This window comes from Dendronephthya gigantea, unplaced genomic scaffold (genome assembly GCF_004324835.1).
Source record: "Dendronephthya gigantea isolate DGI-Jeju-01 unplaced genomic scaffold, DenGig_1.0 000074F, whole genome shotgun sequence".
In the NCBI taxonomy this organism is placed as follows: Eukaryota; Metazoa; Cnidaria; class Anthozoa; order Malacalcyonacea; family Nephtheidae; genus Dendronephthya; species Dendronephthya gigantea.
In genome coordinates this window covers 639,311-663,700 of record NW_021163084.1, presented here as the reverse complement: position 1 = coordinate 663,700, position 24,390 = coordinate 639,311, and the positions used below count along the sequence as shown (strand labels likewise).

Sequence of the window (24,390 nt, the reverse complement as noted above, 5' to 3'; positions counted from 1 at the left end):
AAAGTGTAGGAAGCGATTCTACTTTTTCGCGGCGAATTTTTTCGCAAGCCAATCACATCACTGGATTTCAGATATCGCTTCGCGTCGCGCGAATAAATTCGCCTAGTGGAAAACGGGCTTAAAGGCCGACACAGACCGGACGCCAATTGGCAACGCGGCGCGAATTTTCAACGTTTTTAATTTTTCAAAATCAAATAAATTTTAAACGATCATAATATTCTTGTAGATTACATTACAATAAAACATTTTAACTGCTCTAGCGTCCATAGTTTCCAAATTTTGCTTCCAGAATTTAATTTATATGCTTCTGAAAACCCAAAATTCGCGTCGCGTTGCCGCATCGCGTCCGGTCTGTGTCGGCCTTTAAAGCAAGCGTGCGGCACCATCTACTAGCCGTTTTCACAGGATTCCACATGTGTATTTTCAGAAATAACAACCTCGAAAACGCAAGGATACAGATACGTGTGTGGTGTGGGCGTGTAAACTTTTGAATCCGTAATGAAATGTTTGCGGAATACAAATGAATCCGGATACGTTTAGATTAGAAGTCCGATTTCACGGTCACGTATAAACGTTCGAATTCGATCACGTATCACCGATTAAATAAATCTGCAATCGCGTTTCACGGTTAAAAAAGTACAATCACGCTTCATGCCAAACGTGTTGGCTCCACTAACTGAACGTCAGCTTGCATCTGTGACCATATGACCAACCTGTTATTACAAATTATTTGCATTAGACTGTATATAGTTCAGTTTCTCCGTCAGTTGTAGAATTACCTCGCACCGTAATTGTTATTTTTTTTTCAATAACACTTTGTGCCGTGAATAAAGTACAGGAGCGTAGGTAAAAGAGCCTGGCTTGCGAGGTTGTACCACTTGTACACGAGCCTGGGTTAGCTGTCTTGCCCCAGGGTTGTTACTACGAGCCTGGCCTGGGTTAGCTCTCTTGCCCCAGGGTTCAGGGTTGTTACTACCCAGTTTCCCTCTCCCCTTTTCATGCAACTCACCACGAGTCCAAGACAGAAGTATTAAATCAAGTTTCTATAACAAACAGAAATATTTGGCTAATACAAACTCCAACACAGCAGCGCTCATAGTCTGCGGTGCAGACGCTTTGAATTTCAAAGGTATACCAATCTAAATAATTTATAAATTTATAATAAACTCTGCCAATCGGGTAACTACTTGGTAATGAACAGACAAAACTGATAACTCTGCATTTTAATAAATATACTCTAATATTACACAGAAAGACACACTAATTTTCTTTTTACAACTTTCTATATATACATTTAAAATTTGTCTTTCTGACACTTCTGCAGACCAATTTATAAACATATGCTATTTAACAATATATTATAAATATAACTATACATTGAATGAACATTGTAAAAAATAAGCTGTACAATTATATTGCAGTTTCAATCAGTATTAATTTAAACATTGGGGAATGTGGTTAACATGCTGAAAGTATGACAAGATGTAATTGGAAAAATTCCATGACAATGATTTGGAACATCTTGACAATCAACACTAATCACAGGAGAAAAAGACTCTTTGTGCATATGTGATTTGACTTCGACATATTGGACATTCCCTGCACATGGTGGAACATTCTGAACAGCAAACAACATGTCCACAAGGACAGAATGCAGTTGCAACTTCCTCATCCATACAAACTTGACAAATGCGAGAATCTTCAAGGTCTCTGACGATCTTCTTAAGATCCTCATTAGACAGTTCATTAAGATTTTCGTGTGTTGTGAACTTTCCTCGTGGGGATTTAGTAATGTCTATGACAATGTCATCATTGGTTCCAGAACGTCGATTAGATAGTGGTGATTGCACTGGACGGAAATCTGGGTTTTGGGAGCCATCTTCTGTTGGTTGGTGCCTTCTTTTGTTGACATTCAGCTGTTCATTCAGTATACTCCAAGATCGAGTGTATGCTTGCCTTCTTGTGCGTAGGATATCAAACAAATACATCTCGCCAACTGTGGAGTGTGGGTGGAATATTGTTACAAACTTCCCAAATGTTGTTCGTGTGGTTTGGTCGATGACAGATTTCTTGACTGTGCTGCAGTTGAAGAAAGTGTGGAATTCAGTAAATGAACGGAAAAGTGAAATGGCCATAAGTTCACTTTTCAGTTTGAAAACAACACGGTTGGTTGTGTTCACACCAGAGCCATAGACCACAGTAAAATTATGTGTGCTGTAAGACACTGTTGAAACATCTTCATACAGAATCCTAAAGTGGGTAAAAATATAAACAATAAGTATGAAATGTGAGTACACCAATTTGGTTTTCATCATTTTAAAATCATTCTAAATTAATCCAATCTTATTCCATAGGTAAGAAACAATGAACTACATTTAAATAATGAACTACATTTAAACAATGAACATTGGGTTAGTAACGTTAGTTGCTGCAGTAATTGGTTGACAAAAACGGGTGCCACATGTACATTTTATCATAATGCATTGCTGTCATTGCAAGAATCATTGATCAAGCATGAAATAAATATACCTAATGCCATCTAAATGCCAAATAAAGACACCTAATGAAATTGGTGAAATAAAGACACCTAATGCCATCAAATTTTAGCCCAACAATAAAAAGCCCTTTCTTATGCCCATACTTCAAAAAATGAGATGACTAAAAACGTTTGGGATGATTGCAAACGACAAAGCTTATTACAATAGCCTGACATAAAAGCATAATGGTGAAATGTAAATCTGCCGACTTATATAAATGGTCAATTAAACAATCGACATGGGATCATATTATATAGCTTTTGTGTCTATACAATACACCAATACCAATATATAAATTGTTAATGTAACAACATTGCCAAACATTTTTTTCACAGTTTAAATTACATAAACGTTTGAATACTTCTTCATTATTTGAAAGGAAAGCAATTTTTATATGCTTTATAATATTGAGGCTCCCAAGCGGAGTAAATGAATATACATTGCATGATTTTCGTTTTCAATTGGAATTTAAATTTAAATTAATCTTCCAGAAAAATAACAATTTTAAACGACAACAGCGGAGCTGTCATAATGTATGTTAGGTTTTTTCCTTTCTAACACTTCTTTTACTTCATAAGGAACGCTATTTGAATTATCTCCAGTTACAAAAAGTTGGGAAATAACACAAGAAAATTACCCTATTTTGAAAGACTATTAGTCTATTACCTTCGGTCGAGGACGCTTCTAACCACTTCTTTGCCCAATTTTGCATCATACTCTCTGATAATGCTGTACACTTTCAGACCATCTGTATCGACCAATATCTTGAGTTTCCTCCCATAATTATCAGCCGTATATCGACCTTTAAATGTCTCAATGCCATAGCCGTGAACAACTGACAATAGATGCAGTAAATTCACTTCTGCGACCCGTGCGGTTTGACCAACAAGTTTGTTATGCTCGCTTGAAACTTCCTTTTTTAGATCGCAAGATTTCGTTAGCAAAGACCAAATATACAAAGGTAAATACGTGGAGTAATCGGGCACATTGTCCGGATTGTAGTCTCCCGTTTCTGCCTGGGCTAATGTCGCGCAAACTTCAGCAACACTTCGCGTAGGAAGAGATGTCAGGTCGAAACGTCCGCGTCTCAGATACAGTTTCAAAGTCAGAAAATATTGGTGTCTATATGAAGAGAAAGATATTATCTGTCTCATAAAGAAAAAGCTAGTGTTTTGTCAGGTGATATAAGCAAGCCAATTTTTGTGGGATTATTTTCGAAGTGTTTGTGTATTTTCAAGTAGTTTTTATAATACAATTGTACTGTTCAATATGTTCTTGATTTTACCCACATTGGAAACCTCCTACTCGCAATCGAAATATCATACATATTGATCTATTTAAAAAGTGCCAAATTGCTAGCATATTATACGGTGTTTAGGTCTTCACGCAACCTTTCCTAATACCTTGTTATTTCTTGTTGTAATTCTTGAGGCTTCACAAAATATTTTACCAGAAACCAGAAACGATACGGCGGCTTTCCGTGCACTTGTCCCGATAACGTGTTTCGCAAATTTAGCCAAATTTCAGTCCGTTTTGGTCCTTTGTATCTCAAACCAAAGTAATCTCTTTCGTAGAGCTTTAGTCTTTCACAAATCTACAAGAACGAGAAACATGCTAACCGTTATAAATTTTCCTGAGAAGACAGGTGAAATCGACAACTTCATTTGGGTTTTCCCTGGCGAAACGCAAAGTTGAAAACGTACCTTATCGAAGCATTCATGTCCCTTAGCGTTTTTATTCAAGTGCATTTCATGGATAATGCCATTTGGCTCGTATATCAGACACCAAAGCATTTTTCTAACTAGTTTACAAACGACAAAAACCCGTCAACAAAAGACATAAACAAAAAATTGTCGCGAAGCATTAAAAATGAAAATAATATATTCCGGCATTCTGCACAATTTTTATCCGCTACCTTAGCCAATCACGATCAACGAAATTATCTACAAGCGATTTGATTGGCTATTGTTACGATAACAATATAAACACTATGGATCCCAATATGGATCCCAAGTTTAAGAAAGAAAACTTCAATATCGATCGTAATAATCTGATATTTTTTAATTTCTTTGTGGTTTCAAGTGCACTTTTCTTTCCTTAATGGTGCGAATGATCGGCAAAAAACAGGATGTCGTTTCATTTCGAGGTTAATGGCAAATTAACCGGTAACCGCTAAATTATTAATTGTAAATATTAAACAAATTAGTATAATAGAGCAAAATGTTGCTTCAAATAATCCGCAACTAGGGTCCATGACGTTACCCAATATCCATATGTCACGATTGTATCGCTAATTTATGGGCATTCCGCACACTTGCGTTTTTATGAACTTCCTTGTTAGATTTACGTGTTCGTTTTAATTTGCGTCATAAATCCACGCAGTGCTATTGTATTATCAACAACTTTCCGCATGTTTTGCGTATGAACTAAATTCGAACGGGTACACAAAACACGAAAAGACAACTATTACATAACATCGATTGGAATAAATCTGAATTGGGCATTCCTATTTTAGTTATTCAGAAGTCAAATTTTGAATGCTTTGGATGCAATATTATATTGGTTCTTGGGCTAGCTGTTCAATCGTGGCTAGCATAAGTAGCACCCTAGAAAAGTGACTCGGGGTGGGAGAGGGATTTATAGCAGTTCCTTTCCACCCTTATAGTTTCGATCAGAGTTTCGATCAAAAATACCAAACGCTGAACTCCGCATTGTGTATATAAACTTAAGCTATTGAAAACCTCTTTGGTATAGAAATATTTATTTGAAAATATTTAGAATAGATAGGGAGATGAATAGATAGTTTGGATAAACGGTTAAGAAAGATAGATGGGTTGGATAGATTGCAGATATAGATGGATTGATTAAGACATGGATTAATAGATTGATAGATAGGTGAATAGTATCCTCTTTCCCAATGCTTTCGCTTGCACTCATTCTTTGAGTATGGGATCAATGATCGAGCGCTCAGGTACAGGCGAGAACCTGTAAAACTACCCCACGAATTTTCCACGAATCACCGTTGAACCGCCGTTCCGCCATCAAATTTGAAGTGTTGAATCCAATTTTATATTTGTTAATAAATCGGATGACATAAAAAATAGGACTATTTTCTGGCAAAAACTCCCTGACACCGAAGTAATTTAATAATAATGAGAAAACACGAGGAGATGAAGTGCCGATCAAACACTCTCTGGCAAGCTTCATACCATATTGCTTTCAATATTGCTATAAAGACTCGTTATCCTGAATACTCAATCTACTCATTTGCATATATGGCGACATTATATGGGGTGTTTCCATTCAGTGCAGAATATCTCACGATATTTCATCACAGGATGATGATGACCACTTGACTGTTTGTATTTCAAAAGAAAACGATCGCAAAAAGTCAATATTCTAGTTTGGGTATTTGAACATTTTTTCAAGATATTCGCTAGCCTCTACAGAGTACAGACGATAACAAGTAAACTTGCCCATTTTTCACCGTGGGTCAGCCCATAGGCATAGACAATCGAAGGAATTGGATTTCATTTGAATATCTATGGCATTGGTATGGTCAGCCTGGTAATACTTTGGCATAGAAAAAAATCAGAAACATCATGCTCAGCCATCGAATATATAGTAGCTGTATGCAACTTTACAGCTATGTTCTAATAAAGCCCTTAAAGGCTAGTTTCCACTCAGGAAAAACATCCTTTGGATTAGGACGGACAGGAAAATTTCCTTTGTCGGTGAGTTCTCAGGCGGTGTTTATACAAAGGAAACTGTTCTGTCCGATCCAAAGGAGACTTTTCCTGAGTGGAAACTAGCCTTAAGAGACCTTCTAATAAACCGGCCGAACCTAAACCGTCAACATAAACATACCTTTTATGGCAATTGGCATGAACTTAAACCAAGGGTCGACTGTAGGTTATCGCTAACTCTGGACTATCAGTTTAATCCGCTTTTTTGTTTATTTGTTTCGGAACCGTCTAAAACAGCTGTCGCGTGTTGGTTGGCGAAAACGTTGAGACACTAACTAATGAATTATGGGCGTGACTCTGTGAGGTAACCACCCCCTTCATAACTCTACGTTTACCCAGTATGGTGCAGTGAGCGCTGCGAACTTCTGAGCCTTGGGAACTTACTTGAATCGTATATCAATCTAGTAGAAATAAAAAAACTTGGTATAATCAATTGTCATAAAAATTATTCTTAAAGGCTGCTTTCCCCCCTGGGGCCGGTTGTTCGAAAGGCGTTTAGCTTAAACGGTGGATAAGTTCAAAATGGAAAGCAAAACTATATATTTATTGAACAACTGAGCTGACTATTTCGATGTAAATAGCTTAATTGTCAATGGAAGTACACATTTAATGCATAAGATGCAGGTTCAGTCATTCACAAGATGCATGAGAGTAATTTTAAACTTTGGCTTATCCACCATTTAAGCTAAACGCCTTTCGAACAACCGGCCCCAGGATAATAAAATCACCATGGATAATAACGTCTTTTAACTTTACATGTTTCCACTTACGCGTTTTTATACGCACGCACACGTTCGGAAAATTTTAAATGCTTTTAAATTTTTATTAATCAACATCTAAGTCAACTAATGCATACTAAAACATGCAGAAAACTAAGTTCTTTCGATTTATTCACTTAGTTTTTTCAAAGGTAACATGCAGTGGCGGATCTAGGGGTGTGCAGAATAGATTACACAGGCTTAATTTTAAATTCAAAACACATTAATAGCAACGCATTGGTTATAGATTTGAAAAGAATATTTTTACAAGAAAATTTTCCAATGCGATTCCGATTTTAAGCTGTAGTAATTTATTCTGTACACCCCCAGATCCACCACTGGTAACATGTATAAGGATTTAGACTCTTACTTGCTTGTACGTGCGTATGAAAAACGCGAAAGTGGAAAACAGCCTTTACCACTGCCGCGTTTTTTAGTACATACGTATACGCACGTAAAAGTTAAAATCATTGAAATTATATTTATGAAATTAACGATTGAGTAGATACATAGGGTTCTGTTGATGATTTGGTGTGTTTCTTCTGGCATAAAATTAATTATACAACAACAGTTGGAAGGTTCTAAACTCTTAAGTGCGTATACGTAAGTACAAACAGTTGGTTAGTGCTTTCACAGTCCACAGTCCTGGGACATTTCTTTACTGTCGTTTTTCTATACCTTCGTACACGCTACTAAAAACTGTTTTTGAATGCACACTATCTACAGGGTGTCCCAAAAAAAACGAAAACTATTGAAATCACTCATTGTTAAAATTTGAATGCCGTGTGCACGAATTTTAACCCGTGGGGATTTAATGCAACTCAGTGAAATGCTAAATGCTTTGTGTTGCTAGAGAAAGGGGACATGTCGAAGGTCATGGTGATTGAGATGCACATTTAAATATTGTTAATGAATATCATTTTCGCGTACGAGCAAATTTTACTGCATCATATGCATGCATAAAAATGCTTATGGCAAACATTTATACACTTGTGGGTCCCAACAGAGTGCTTAGGCATTCAAACTCTAACAATTACATTGTTATGGGTGATTTCAATAGTTTTCGTTTTTTTTGGGACACCCTGTAGATGAAATGCAGCATTTGCCCTTCATTAAGGAGAAAACAATACTGAATTGTGCTTATTGCATACTTAATAGTGCGCTTCTAATTTCAATAACAGCAATAAAATGTCAATTGGGCGTAATGGAAGTTCAATAAAACAACGATTTAATTAATGCCAACTTTTAACGTTCAAATCAGTGTGCGAGTCAAATAACAACAGCATGTACTGATGCACAGAAAGACTGGAATCAGGTTCTCATTTCTTCCTCCTGCGAGGATAAATTTCAACTTTTTGTTACAGAGCTCAAACAAGGCATTGATACCTATCTTCCAAAAAGGACAATTAAAATCCATCAGTCAGATCGCCCTTGGATGACAAACAAACTTAAGATATGGATTAGAAAACGCCAGACTGCTTTCCTAAAGAATGGTAAGGTCCGTAAGAAATCCTCTAGTTACAGGTATTGGAGGAATAAAATCCAAACTGAAATTAAATTAGTCAAGACGCATTATTATACACATAAAGTGGCAGATATAAGTCAGACTAACCCTCGAAAATGGTGGAATCAGATAAAAAAAAGCTTATGGGACAAGATATCCAGCAGGAGCGGCACTATTAATTTCTTAACGGCAATGAAAATGTTAAGATGCTAACAGACGAAATTAATGATTACTTCTTAAGCATAACTGAAAAGTTTTGCATTACCATCTTGCTCAACTCAGCACGTGCCAAATGAATTCCTTGTCTCTGAAGCAGAGATTCATCGATCGCTTTCGTCCGGCTTACAAGTTAACAAATCTGATGAGATCCTAAATAGAGTGCTAAAAGAATTTCCTGCCGAACTTTCACTGGTTATAAAGGATATATATAATCAGTCGATCAGGAAAGGATATATCCCTGAATTATTAAAATGTTCGCTCTTAACGCCTATCCAAAAGGTGAATCCAGTCAATCCACCACAACTATCAATTGAACATGACCTACGTCCAATATCATTCACAACCCGTTTATGAGGCCCTCGATGGTGGAAACGCTGTGCCCAATTTTTCTTTGCTGATTTTAGCAGAGATTTCGATCGTATTGACCACCACGTTTTTATGAAGAAGTTAGCAAAACTAAATATTCATCCAGTATAACTCAATTGGATTTTGGCTTCTCTTTCTGATAGAAAACAAGCTGTCAAAATTGATGGAATGGAAATTGTCCAATGATGGCATACCTCAGGGAACCAAACTTGGTGTTATCCTTTTCTCAGTTATGACGAATAATTTAATATCTGATTGGCATTTGAGATCAAAATATGTTGATGATACTGCCGCGTTAGAGATCGTTCCTAGAAATTCAATCAGTTACCTGAATCACGCGGCATACGAAATATATCAATTTTCAATCAGTCACCACATGAGCCTCAACCCACATAAATGCAAGGAGATGGTAATAAATTTTTTGAATAATGGCAATTTCACATTGCGACCAATCGTTACAGGGACCACTGTGGAGTGCAACTAAGTGAGGATCTCAGATGGAATGTTCATGTTGACTATATATACAAGAAAGCTTGTAAGAAGCTGTACTCTCTACGTGTTCTAAGCAGAGCTGGCATTGCGCAAAGAGATGTATTAAAGGTGTATCTATCTACCATCAGACCCGTGTTGGAATATGCGGTACCAATATGGCAAACGATACCTGAATATTTATGTAAAAAGATCGAATGCATACGGAAATGAGCACTTCCGATTATTTACCCCTCAGTTGATAATTATGACAAGGCGATCTGCCTAGCCAAAATACCAATTTAGAGTGCAGACGTGAACAGTTATGTAAAAGATACATGGCAAAAATGAAGAATGAAGAATCACCCTCTCTATATACACCTACAAATAGAATTATAGGTTTAGATAAGCTAGTGGAACATTTTGTTAACTAATTTTTATTGCACTTCGTCTTCTACAACATCATTGTACAATATATATTCTTAGTACAATCTTACAATATAACTACTGCAAAAGAGTTCTAATAAACAATAATAATATCAGTGTAGGGGAAAATCATTAGTGCGATACGAATAGCAATAAGGAAACCCATAGATCATTTAAAAATAATGTATTCTCAATTTAACTCCCGTTCGTGCCATTGTAAATTTAAGCAGAAATGATGTTACTTAGGATAAAAAGACGTTCACTGGATCGATTTGTATCACAGCATACCATATGGCAAGAAGACGTAGAATTACACTGCAGAGAATGTTCCGTTCTTGCGTTACCTTCGAAAAGTGCATTGGTTTCAATTGATGCAGTCCTATCTACCACGATGTCTGGCGAGAGAAAATATTCAAGGATGATTACATGAACTGTCTGTCTGGATCACATTATTATTTAAATGATCTATGGATTGGATTTTCCTTATTCTTATTCGTATCGCACTAATGATTCTTCCCTACATGCTATTGTTATTTGGCTCGCACATTTGAAGTTGGCATAAACTAAATCGTTGTTTGATTAAACTTCCATTACCCCCAATTGACATTTTATTGCTGTTATATATTGAAATTAGAAGCGCACTATTCAGTATGCTATAAGCGTAATTCAGTATTGTTTTAATGAAGGGCAATGCTGTAAATAAAAAAACGCTCTTCGATGCATGGTTTATTTATTATTCAGTAATACACACTAACACACCCTTATATTCGCGGGATTTTCAGGCATTCGAAGGATCTTGTTTGGTTGTATGCAAAATATTATTCAGGATTCCAATTATGGATCAAACTTTGCCTTGGAAACTACAATTTTAATGCACGTTTTAACACCTAGTCTCCGACTACACATATATGGCTACGTGGTAGTTGTTTTCAAACAACTTTTGCCTGAAGAACACGCTAAATTTAAGGATGTCTTGGACAAGTTACCCGAATGTTTTGATTTTGACGGCGCTCATTTTATGCATTGATCTTGAATTAAGTACAGCTTTTAAAGAATGCTCCATTACGGAAATAACCGGTCAGTATTACAGTAAAAAGGCCTCGAATGGTTCTGGCGAAATTTTAAAAACACTGGAAAGCAAAAACAAGAGTGATTGCTGGCGAAATTGTTGTGAATTGGAGCGCTGTAACTTTATGATGTATTCAACCGTTCTTAAAAAACAAGGTTCTTCCAATGTCACATGTTTTTTGTTTCGTTGTTCCGAAATAACCAAGTGTAAAACTTTGCTATTGCCGCGGAATTCCAACGGAATATCAATCATTGGAGTCAAGCAAGGTAGGGTAAAGACCAAGCATAATTGATCAGGCTAGGCTGGCTTTAGGGCTGCCTTGTATCAGCTGTTAAAAAAAATCGTTGGCTATGTGAATCGTTGAACTGTAAACAAACATATGTTGTATAGAGTTCACTGATGTGAATAGCAAATGAGACTGCGTACAGCAATATCCCATGTAGTTTGAAAAAGTGAAATGATGTATTGAGCAACAGCTTGTCAAAAAGCAATAATAGGTGCCATACATTGTCACTCTTCTGCCCTGTCAGATTTGGAAATTATCTAATTTTGAAGTCCCATATTCTTGTGAATATCACAGCAGCCTTTCTTTAACAAATTGGCAGGCAACCTACTCATCCTGACAGACATTTTTGTATAGACTGAGCCTCTAGGGTGAGGAGTTTTGTACAGACAAGGCCAATGTTTGTACAAAAAGACAGAGGTCCAACAGCTTACCAAGTAAGCCAGGTTGAAAAAAGTGTATTATATAGCATAAGGCATGTATTTACACTTGAAGCAGTAGGAAATGCATATTATGCATTTGATAAAAAATGTTACATTATTTAGTTTACCTAAAACCCTCTGGAGCCGTCTTAATAATTTCAATAGCAATTAAATTTGCCTTACAGCATTTATTTGTGTCATTTTCTTTGAAAATGTCTCTGTTTTTATCTTGTAATGGTCACATGTAATGCCACCAGTCCAATGCACTGTCAATAGAAATGCAATTAACTTGTTCAATTTTTCACAATAAAATTCTACTCTACAAGTTTACCCAATGCTTTTATCTCTTTGGTGCTGACTTCTGCCCAGCTGGTTGGTATTTCTGTAAACGAAGAAGTTCTTCTTCGTTTTTAATTGAACTCTTAGCCAACCTTAATAGGTGGTCATAAAGGCATTCCAGGAACTGAACCATGCCCTTAAAATGGAAATTCAGTGGCACAGCTAGCATGAGCATTGCAAAATAAGAAAAGTTTGGTGTCATTATATTAACGGATTTTAATGTTCCATTAAAATAGCCTTCTGTCAACCGTAACCAACATACATTGTCCACATTTTGCAAGTTTCAATATCACTGATTGTGAAATTCACTCGCGTAGACCACCGCGTTGATTGTGTGGAAGGTTAACAAAATGCTGAAATTATTGCGTATAACGTGTCCAAAGTTTGTTAACCATGTTGCGGCTGAAAATTTATATACAATTTTTTGTGAAATCCCTGGCACCTTTCGCCTCTGAGTTCTGCTCACCATCTCAATCCAGGTAGACGAGAAACACGATAGATCTTCAATTAAAGAAAGTTGACGTCATACAAAAAGGGGAACGTCTCATACCAAGATCTTTTGTTGGCACTTAATCTTCCACCGTCAACCACACATAATAAGTCGAGATTTTAACTCATGATTCATGATTTGACTTGAAACTACGTGATGTTATAAACTCCTTCGATTGTTTACAAGTTCCAATGTGCATGTAAAACGTTTTCCTCCTCAGTCGTCATTCTTTAATCGTATCATTCAACCTCGGACTGTGAATGCTAATCAGCTCCATCTACACAACTTCTAAATCGTGTCAAAAACTCTTTTTCATTTCATTTATTTACATGTTCTTGTTGGATACTTCGTTAATGTCGTTCATAATTTTTTTGTCCCCCATGGGATCTCCACTTTGATTATTGAGTTCATTTATTTACATGTTCTTGTTGGATACTTCGTTAATGTCGTTCATAATTTTTTTGTCCCCCATGGGATCTCCACTTTGATTATTGAGTTGATTATTTGATAAATTGGCAAAACACTGCATGAATTTAAAGCTGTGTAATTTCCATTTGTATATATTATTTGAATATTTCTAAAACAAAAAATGGTTTAGCAATTTGACATTTAATATTATATATCACTATCATATTTCCCGTTGTATGTAGGACATATACGTGAAAAACACAATACAAATGGTATTTCGAAAACGGTTAACATTTTTATTCAACCTTTTTAGGTAACTTCGTACCCAGGGTCTCCAACCTTCACTTTTCAAAGTGCGCGCAACCCTGAGCCTAAGGCCTAAGGGCACGAATACTTGCTTGCGCTAAATGTATTGCTTTTTTTTCCAGAGAATATCACAGAAGCCAATCCTGGCAGCAGTGAAGACGTTGTGCAGGTTAGTTCAAACAAAATATATTCTCCTAGTTAACATATCACTAACAAATTGTAATTGTTTAAAATAATAATAAAAAAACTAACAATTCATTTATCTACTCATATGTGTAATAATACGCCTCATAAAAAGGTCATTTCATCTCAAATCATCAGATTTTTTGGCAAAATGTAACCCTAAACTTCAGATTTTGTTCATTTTCACACGGTTGATAGATATAGGTACAATATGAACACATATAAAGTTTTAGGTTAATATCTTAAACGGTTGTTAAGTTATAGCTGTTTAAAAAATTGCTAATTTTAGTATTCATAATTATGAAATTTCACTTCCGGCACACTACCTAATTTCAAAATCCGTTAAAAATTTCTATTGTTCTAAGAATTTGCTACATTAAAGCTTATGTATTGGACAATAAATAAATAATGTTCAAGCGTCACTTCCGGTGAAATGGAGCTCAGTGATTGGCCGAGAAGAATTTTCAGCGGTCCATTAATTTCCCGTAATGGACCAGCGTTATCGGCGATCCATTACGAGATGAAAGACAGAGAAATTCTGAATGAAAAAGGCCAAATAAAACGCTCAAGAGAAAATTTAATTGATTTTGAAATTAATAAGACGTCTCCAGACAGTTTAGGTAAACTAAATAATTCAATATTATGAATTATTTAGTTTACCTGTACAAAATGACCTCGGTCCAATATTTCTGGGTAAAGACCTCGCTCTCGGTTAATAAGAAGTTATGCTTTGATTTCCGACAATAAATTTCCACTTTCGGTTATGACACGTTTTGACTTTTTAAATGACACGTTTTAAAACTTTGCATGTGTTCATTTTGTACCTATATCTATCAACCGTGTAAAAATGAACAAAATCTGAAGTTTGGAGTTACAACCCTCTAATGATTTGACATGGAATGACCCAAAAACAACACCTTGTGTACTTTTCCTCCTATAAAGTATTTTTTAATCTAACATGCAAACGTTGCGGAAAACAAGCGGACATTTTTGTCCATACGTTCCTTGCTTCTGAAGTCGTTTCGTCATATTTAAACATATTGTAAGTTTATTTTAAATTATTCATAATTACAGTAGATGTTTCAATCGTACATTTCAGCATAAAATATATAAGCTGCTATTGAATTCAAGCGTTCATTCATCCAAAAGTGGAATAGCCATCACCAGTACAACAATAAACACAGACAAACCTGAGAACGTTACATTAAAATTCAATAAAACAATTAATATTGATAAATTTGGAGTTAAAACAACTATTCAGTCACCATCACCTAAGAACACGCATTCACCAAGCAGTTCTGCCAATTTAACAACTCAAGGCCTCGTGGAATCCATAAGTAACAACAATTATCCTACATCAATGGTTACCAGCTCACAGTCAAATGCATTGGAAATTTTAACTTGGTTCAACCACTCTTTTTCTATCCACCATCCGTTTAAATCCACACACAACAGCAGTCATTCCACACTATCCTCATTAATACATTCAACACGTTCATCACAAACGCATACACTCGGAAATCGTTCATCACAAACGCATACATTTGGAAATCGTTCATCACAAACGCATACATTTGGAAATCGTTCATTGCAAACGCATACACTTGGAAATCGTTCATCACAAACGCATACATTCGGAAATCGTTCATCACAAACGCATACATTCGGAAATCGTTCATCACAAACGCATACACTTGGAAATTGGTCATCACAAACGCATACACTTGGAAATCGTTCATCACAAACGCATACACTTGGAAATCGGTCGCGATCAAACGGTTCGTCATCACATAATGTTGGTTGGCTGTCAGGATCATATTCAAACCCTAATGCTGGAGCACACTCATTCAATCATCAAACCCATTCTCTCAACAAAATATCACATACATTGAGTTCCATCTCTGTGGGTTCGTTGGTCAATTCACTGCAATCAAATCCAGATTCCGAGGTTGTTATGACATCACTATCTTCATTCGTACGTGTAAGTGAAACTATATAAATTACGAATTAAATTATGTTACGTTATAAATCACATCCATCTGATGGTGGTCAACTTGCAGAGAGAGAAACAATCCCCAGGGCCAGAGGGGAAGGGAGAAAGGTGGTATATTAAGGTACAATATACGAAATAGGGGAGTATACTAGCTGTATCCGCAGGGAAGAGCCGGTAAAGTCGATTTTTACTCCTGTTGTGTTTTTTTCTTGTTAAAAGGGCTTTACAGCATGGTCGACCACCGTCAGCTCCATTTTCTTATGAATAGTCGGTTAACTTAAACCATTTTTTGGAAAAATAAAAATTTGTATGCAAACTGATTAATCGAGTTCATAAATGCATCGTTTTGGGGGTATTTCAGATAGACGCGCTCATGTACATTGGACGTTATCTTTTTTTCCTTTTTAGTCCCATCACAGTGCTGAAACTATGCTATTAAGCACAATACCAAGTCTAGATGCAACAAGTAATATCTCTCATGTGTCTCAATTAGATGCACCAAGCAACTTGCATAAAAATCACCACACAAGTGAGTAAATGTCCACGACGTCTAACCAGCTAAAAATGATCGCAATTTTCATTCCACGCAGTCTAGTTCGCTGCAAAGCACCGTAACCCGAATCAAACGAGAGGCAAGTTATTGCACGTTTTACTTCTGAAATATAGAAAAGATGAATGACTAATTTGATAAAGAAGCTCAGACTGATAAAGAAAATGTAATTTGTTTGTAATACACAACTTTCACATAAATATTTGACTTCATAATATTCGCATGCTTTTCACTATGCTTGTGTTTTATTTAGAGCATTCATTTGTCTTTTCCATGTCTCAAAAGTCGATGACGATATCGACGGCTTGCGGCTCGTTTGATTCTGGTTTCAGAGTTATTACTCTCCATATGTTAGATCGGTCTAACCGCGTATCAACGAACCGCACTGTTATGACCAGCCTTTTATTCTTAGTATGCAATAAGGCAGGCATTGCAGTGGCGTAGGCTCAATTCATGCGGGCGAAGTTGCATCTTCCGCAACACTTCCGAGTTTACCTTATGTTTCTCCATACTATCGTACCTGAATTTATATTTTTATGTCTTTTTGGCGAAGTTGGATTTTCCGCAGCACTCCTTTTGCAACTGTCTTTTGCATGACCTAAACTCAACAAATTTCGTATTCGTTCCGGACAGTTCTAACAATAAATTGCTAATGTTATGAGTAGCATTTTTGCGGCCATGAAAGTAATTACATGATCTGAGGCCGGGTATAGTAATTCGACTGTTATTCTATTAGAATAAACAACTTAGGAAACCTTTCATGAAATGGCGATGTTACATTAGAGGAAGAAAGGCCTTCGGGCGAAATTAGTTTTTGAGGTATTTTTACCCAATGTTTAATCGAGAAATAATTTCTGTTATTGCCGCACCCCCCCCCCCCACCCCTTTTCTTTTTTCGAGAACCAGAAGGTCATGCCATCGACTTTATGCAGTAATTGCAACCAATGGTGGCCTACCTTGACGCAGGTAAAAGGTAAATTAGAGGAATGAAGAGATCTGGTGTGGTTTTATTGTCTTGCCCTGTTTTTCAAATGTATATAGACAAGTGTTGAAAGCCGGCGATCAAAAACTTCGCTTATTGAGCCTTAATTACTAGTAAGACACATGCTTTAACCACTGTGTTATCATTTTTTAGGATCTACGTCATCACCGATTGCATCGCATTCTTCAAATAGTGTCCATAAAACACACCGAAAATTCTCAGAACAGAAAAGTCACACAACACGTGTATCGTTGGTAATCTCGTTAATTTTTGGAATTTTTTTCTTTGGCACTGTGGTGTTCATCATTGGTCGTCGCTGGAGCGAGCAGTGCTTTAGAAGAGGTTACTCTCGTGTTGATTATCTTTTGAATGATTATGATTAATCGAATATTGTGGTATCCCAAGTACTTAATGTAAGTAATAGTTGTAATAGAATGTCTCAAAAATAAGGGCATATAATGTAGTCATTGAATTAGTGGTAACTCTGGGAACTTTAGGTGGAGGTATTGAGTTTGTGATAGACCATTCGGTGATAAATAGGGTGTACTTAAAGGGAACCGTTGGATATAGTATAAAGATGCAATTTATCTGAATCAGACAGTAGATTAAATTATTAAATTCACTATAAATTATTTAATGACATTTGCAGCTAAATATTTTCTGATCATGATACAGTGGTCTGAGTATTTTATCAGCAATTACTATCGTTTAAGTGTTTAAATTCTTCGGCAATGAGTCATCATGTAAAACAACAGTGCTGATCAGATTAAGCCTGCATTAAGCAGCTAGACTCGTGACGGAAGTGGCTCACATTTCAGGAAACCTTAACAGTGGTTAAGGGTTGCATTAACTTCCTTTGGCTTTGGCTTTTTGTCAACGATAAGAAAAGCATATTACTTGATTCCACTCCATGCATACAGTATCGTTTTCCTAAAATCGATTGTTCAAACGTATAGCAGCAAGGAATTATTGGATTATGTCTTGATGATAAATATTGGCGGATTTGGCAAAAGAATGCTCTTAAATCTAAGTTTTAATTGTACTGAAAGAAATGGTCGAAGTAGAGCCTATTTACGGAAAATTAGAAATTGAAAAAAATTTAACTCCCTGTATAATCGCGAAAATTATTAAATCCACAAAAGTTGCCTCACGCTGTTTTGAAGATGTTCCTCCCTCTTGGTGGTCCAGTATATAGATAGTACTCTGATATACTTATATATATATCACCTTTTATGGTTCGTGCATGTCAGAAAAAAGAGATGATGACCAATCCGGAATCCTCAAATGTTTCTATTCCAAAAACCAATGAAAAACAAACTTGGTATTTACCCTAACAACAACAACTGACTACTAATATCTACAGGCTTACTCAGCAGGTAAAGCAGTTTACGACATCCCTGGAGCTAAGATCGAGTCTGGCTCGTAAACCATTTTATGTTCAAATATAAATCAATTATAAGTGCACTTTCACGATTATTATAACAAGCTGTCGTGATTTCTGTCTGTATCTCTGAAAGAGGATTACATACTTAGTAAAGGAAATTTTATTTAATGTTATGTCTGATTGCTAATTGTTAGTTCCAGACGACCAGAGTTGAACAAATGACACTGCTTCAATATCGATTTCATTGGCGTCTTCGGCGATTTGAAGCACAGCGTGAACTCTCTACACTCCAAACAATAATGACATGCCGAGGCACGCTTGCCATGAGGAAACACGATAACAAACTTCAGGAATAAGCACGAAAATGTGTTTTATTTTTCTTCAATATCAAACACAAACAATGATATCTATTACACAATCCAATTTCGGTTCAAATATTGTATGTACATATCAAAATATTAAAACTGCTTTGTTTGTAACGGGCGAATACAGGTTGAGACTTGAGACAATGCTTGAAGTTTATGACATGTGCTGACAAGATGCAAAGCAGATCTAAGCACTTGAGCAAAAAGTTTTAAAGTCTTATGAGTAGAAATCATCTGCACAGTTTTGTACGTAGAAACGGTCATGGTTCGAGGCAAACACCGAGTGTTTTATTTAGCGTTGCAGTTAAGTGCTTAGGCTTTAAATAAACAAGAAAAATTTGCATGTAAACAAGAAATGTAAACGAATATTCAATTTGAGTTGCGGGTACCGTCAAATTTGAGTGTTAAATATCAGGAAGTGACGTATTTGCATGAATATTATATTGAGTCTTGAAGCATTGTTGAGTCTTCTATTTACGCTGTGCGTGTCCACAGAAGGTTTGAACTGTATTGTCTGAGTAAGTTGCGAGTGCAGTCATCACGAAAGATCCAATATGGCAAGCGTAGAAGCATATTATGTTGGTTTGGTGAATTTTCAAAACAAATACTTGACGGCCGAAAGTTTTGGCTTCCAAGTGAACGCGAGCGGGGTGAACTTGAAGAAGAAGCAAATGTGGTTAGTCGAACAAGATGGGGCTCATATTTTTCTGAAAAGTCATTTGAATCGCTACCTCACCGCAGACAAAAACGGCAAGTTAGCGGGCGAGGCAGAAGAACGCGAAGAAGACGCAAAGTTCACTGTGTCATACCAAGCCGACGGAAAGCTTGCATTGAAAAGTAAATACGATCGCTACCTCGGAGGCGAGGAAGACCAAATCAACGCGTTTGCAACTTCTATAGGCAAGGCTGAATCATGGACACTTCAGTTGGCGATCCATCCTCAAGTTAACTTGCTACACGTGGTCCGAAAACGCTATGCACATCTGGAATCGGACGAAATCCAAGTATCAGAAGATATTCCTTGGGGCGGTGACGCTTTGATAACACTGGAGTTCAAGCAGGGAAAATACGCGTTGCTTTCCAGCGATTCTCGCTACCTGAATGCAGACGGATCGCTGGACGCAGCCCTCACAGCCAAAGCACAGTATTTGATCGAGTTTCACGAAGGTAGGGTTGCATTCCGTACCCACGAAGGCAAGTTCCTCACTTGTGTTGGCAACAAAGGAAAGATTCAGTCCAGCAAGAAGAATGTCGCTGGCAGAGACGAGATATTCGCCCTGGTTGATAATCATCCGCAGTGTATGCTTACAGCTCAGAATGAGCGAATGGTCTCAATCAGACAAGGTAAGATTTTGAATAGATTCTTTGATAAGTCAACAATATACGGAATTGACTTTCTAGTTTTGTCCTGGAATATTTTGTTGTAGATCATTTTATTACTTATTAGTTGTCCAGGATCAATCGAATGGGCTATAATAAAGAACGAGGCATTACATATGCGATAATTTAATGTTCTCTTACTTTGCCACCGATAATATGTTTTACAAAGAACATGCCATCTGCTCCACTGGGTAGCGCTTCAACAATGAAAGGAAGTGTCTGTCGGACGAGTTCTCACACGAAGAATTAATAATTGCCTTGAACGATATCGCCCTAAATCTATTTACCCGCGCTTAAACTATCTAACAACTTCAATCCGGAGTCCACCTTAAGCAAACACATCATCGACTGGGATATTTACCACCACACCCCCTAATAGTGTTTTAATACTGAAGATTTAGCATCTTTCCGCGTTTGTATTGGACCAAGTGCTTGGACACGCGGATGCTGCTGAACTGATTTTACGTAGCGGCAACAGTATTTTTTCCGCAATTTTTTGTGCCAGGTTTAGAGAGATACGTAACCGACAATGTTTTCTGTTAGGTCTTACCATCGCAGACGTAAAAATAATCATGAGAAAATTTAATCAAACTCCATTTATTCTTCGTGAGATGAAACAATAGATGCATGAAACATGATAAAAGGAGATTTGGCAGCAGCAACATATAGAGACGGAAATAATACAGACTAATTACCGCACTGCCTTTCGACGCCCGTGTTTGACTGCATGACCACGAGCCTTTGCTTCACCGAAAAACTTCATGTATAGTTGTGAAAGTGTAACTTGTGAAGTTCTCTACAATTTGCTTGGCTAACTTTGACAATGATGCTTATGCTTGCGATGAATTTCAAATATTTTTAAATCGTATTTAGACCAAAAAAAAGGGCTCATGCCAGGATAAAAGGGAAATATGATAGCCATGTGTTTAAAGAGTCAACAATATTGTAATATCAAATTTCTTATATTAAAGAATTGAACAATATTTTAATGTATCACTGTTTGAAAACATAAAACTCGCAAAAATTATCAGGAATGATTAATTCTTCAGTGTTATTTTACGTATGCTTGTATCAGGCAAAGAAAGAATCTTGCTGTGTCTTTGTTGTATTCGCAGTGTGAATAATTTGAATTTCTTTGTTCAAAAAACATCATGAATTATTAACTGGTGGCCTTTGGATACTTATGCAAAACTGTTGATAGAGAAAAAAGGCATCAATGATAAAATATTAACAAGGTTACTCTATTTGCATGCTGAGAAGTTTTTTAGGACAAGGTCTAACAGCAAATCGGGCGTAGCAATATTTGGCAGGCACGAATGTAAGGCGTAGCTATTCTTACTTAATTCCGATGTCTCAAAATTCAGGAAGTATGGTATGACTTTTTGAAATAATCCGGAAGTGTCAAAACTAATAACTTCTCGACCCAATATCTTAATTATAAATGCGTTTTATTAGTTTCTTAACTAAACAAAGAAATGAATAAACGAAACATATGGAACACGCTCGAGTTTTGGAGACAAATTTTACTAATTATTATTATTCTGATATTTATGATATTATTCAGCGGTCGGTTGTATCAAGCCCGTTTAGCTTATAGACTAGGTTAAGTTCACAATAGAAACCAACTCTATCTTTTATTCAACAAGCAAACAAAATGTTTTTAACCTTAATACAAAGATACTGTTTACAACTACATATTCAGTGCATAAAATTCAAGTTGACTCAACCAAGAGAGATGAAAGAGTGTTATTTAATTTTGACTTATCCACCGGTTAAGTCAATGTTAAGTTAATGCTGAGAAAATTCAACAATTTGAAGAGTTCAGGCCCGGTTACACGGTGCAATTTTTCTTGCAACTCTTCTAATGCAATTCTACTTTTAAGAGATATAAATTAGTGAAGAGTTTTCAAAATGTGTGTAAGAAACACAAAAGTTTCGTAGTTGCTAACCGTTTACATCTCTTAAGAGTATAATTGTATTGCAAGTTGCATGAAAAATTGCACCACTTTACGTTTCAATGGCGGGTATTTTATCTCGCCGTGTAGTGCAAGGTAAAAAAGTATTTTTACGCCAAAGTTACGCCACACAGATCATGTCAACCAGGTGGCAACGTTCTCAACATCAGACAAGCAAAAAAACACGCTGGATGATTTATGTCTTCCTATGACGCAACAAGGTCTTGCGGGGGAGGCAGCGCTGGCCACTGAACTCTATATATAGTCGCTGAAAACGCGATCTTTTATGAATTGCAATAAAGCGAATGGTAACAATTCTGGTCTGACTTCTGTGTGTGACCGCGGCGGGTATAGATTCTGTGTCCTAGATAAATTCAACCCACCAACAGTTAATCATTTCATTTTCGTACGAGCCGCTAGAGAAGAATTTCAAATTTCAAGTTCGACTAGATTTGTCACTTTAATAGTTTGATAAAACTTTAATCAATATTCGATCACCTTGCAAAGTCCTGTCACAAAAGGCTTAAACGTGTAAGCCAAGGGCTTATGGTTTCCTACAACAATACTTAACTTTGATGCTAGTGCAAACTTTCCGTGTACCCATGTATTGAATAAACCTTGTCTCAACTTAAGCATGTCGCACGTACTTGACTTAGAGAACGCGTGCATATTCAGAAAAGCCTACGTGACATAAACTTTATGATAACACCTGTCCCATTCAGAGATTCATGCAAAAAATATTCATATGGAGCATGTAGTTATAATCTTTTTAAGAATAGCTCGAAATCCCCTTCAATATAGAATCATGACATATACGAAGTTGTTTGCATTTGATGTTTTAGGGTGTGCTTGAAGCCCTAGTTAAGATTGTGGGATTATTTCATTAAGGGCGGTGAAGGGGAGGGAAAGAGAAGCCAAAGTGTTTTGACGGACAAAAAAGACAATACATCTGCATGTGTATTAAACAGATGAGACACTCTGTCTAACTTCTTAATTATCCACCCATGATGAAGTCAATATCTTTGACTTTTAGGAAATGAGGTAACCGCGAACCAACGATTTGAAATGACCGATAAAGAAATTTTCCAGATGGAATTTGATCCCAAGAAAGCCGGCAAGATTTGCATGCTCGCAAACACCAGAGAGTACTGGGTCTCAAATGGCGACGTCAAGGCGTCGAGTTCCGAACGTGTTGACTCGGCTTTCTTCGGAATTGATTGGCACGGCAGCCACGTCAGTTTCCAGGCATCCAGCGGCAAATACGTAACCATTAAACCGAACGGAAAACTTTCGCCGTCTGCAGACGCGGTGGGAGAGAAAGAAAAGTTCCTGCTGCAACTCATCAACAGGCCCCTGCTCATATTGCGTTGTGAACACGGCTTCGTGGGCATGCGTGGTGCGACAACGGCACGTCTCGAATGCAACCGAAGTTCATACGAAGTCTTTAAGCTTCATTTCGAGGATGGGAGTTATAAGCTCGAGGGAAGAAATGGGAAATTTGCCCAAATCGACGGAGAGTCAAATATTAACCTCGCAGGTACTTCGGAAAGTTGTGCCACGTTTCAATTCGAGTTTCGAGAGCACACGAAGATGTGTATAAAGGCTAACAACGGCAAATATCTGAAAGGAGAAAGTAATGGTGCATTCACAGCCAACGGTGAAAAGCCTGGAAAGAATACCTTGTGGGAGTACTGAACGGACTGAGAACTAGTCAAAAACCGTAATTGTGGGACTGTGTATAGTTTCCCACGTGAGTTGAATTATTAATGTGAGGAAATTTAGCGAAATAACAAACTGTGAGAAATATTATCCTTCAAGTAGATACCTAATCCTAGATAACAAAACATTTTCACTCTTGGAAAATTGACTAGGTTTATACATTAATAAGGTTTCAGAATTTCAAACGTCACGTGATAGTTCCAACTACTTCACAGTGACTTTTAGCTTCTCTTTTTTGATAAAAACAAAATATTAATAAAACAATAAACGCAAACAATTTTACTCTTTCAGTAACTTTAAAATTTTTTTGTAATACCAAGAATGAATATTTACATGAATTTAGGTAGGTTGGAATAAATTGATGTTAAATAAAATGTTTTAATTATTAATCGAATGAAAAACGACTTTCCGAACTTGTTTTACATTCCTAAACACCACACATTCAGAGTAACAGACCTTTGTTACAATGACGTCAAACTCGGAAAACCTTGTGTCAAACAAGAGATTTGATTGGCTCCACAAAACTAACGAGTCCAAT

At 36.7% G+C, this 24,390-nt stretch overlaps 3 protein-coding genes across 4 annotated transcripts; 2 read left to right on the top strand and 1 right to left on the bottom strand.

Moving 5' to 3' along the window:
- Positions 1-1,341: 1,341 nt before the first annotated feature.
- LOC114531801 (E3 ubiquitin-protein ligase MYLIP-like) lies at positions 1,342-4,419 on the bottom strand. The gene is made up of 4 exons (XM_028553419.1): positions 4,241-4,419; positions 3,941-4,131; positions 3,204-3,659; positions 1,342-2,250 (listed from the first exon to the last, which is right to left on the bottom strand). Exons 1-4 carry the CDS (start codon positions 4,328-4,330, stop codon positions 1,536-1,538), a joined length of 1,452 nt encoding a protein of 483 aa, XP_028409220.1. The 5' UTR covers positions 4,331-4,419; the 3' UTR covers positions 1,342-1,535.
- Positions 4,420-10,783: 6,364 nt separating this feature from the next.
- On the top strand, positions 10,784-17,738 carry LOC114531698. Of its 2 annotated transcripts, XM_028553311.1 has the most exons (5): positions 10,786-11,359; positions 13,464-13,510; positions 14,624-15,505; positions 15,926-16,046; positions 17,203-17,738. In XM_028553311.1, exons 1-5 carry the CDS (start codon positions 10,993-10,995, stop codon positions 17,430-17,432), a joined length of 1,647 nt encoding a protein of 548 aa, XP_028409112.1. In that variant the 5' UTR covers positions 10,786-10,992; the 3' UTR covers positions 17,433-17,738. The 2 variants fall into 2 exon arrangements, with proteins under 2 accessions (XP_028409113.1, XP_028409112.1); XM_028553312.1 differs by lacking the exon at positions 14,624-15,505 and having other exon boundaries at positions 10,784-11,359.
- A 1,487-nt stretch (positions 17,739-19,225) lies between these two features.
- LOC114531699 (fascin-2-like) lies at positions 19,226-24,235 on the top strand. Its single transcript, XM_028553313.1, has 2 exons — positions 19,226-20,142; positions 23,167-24,235. Exons 1-2 carry the CDS (start codon positions 19,353-19,355, stop codon positions 23,826-23,828), a joined length of 1,452 nt encoding a protein of 483 aa, XP_028409114.1. The 5' UTR covers positions 19,226-19,352; the 3' UTR covers positions 23,829-24,235.
- The last annotated feature ends 155 nt before the right edge of the window (positions 24,236-24,390 follow it).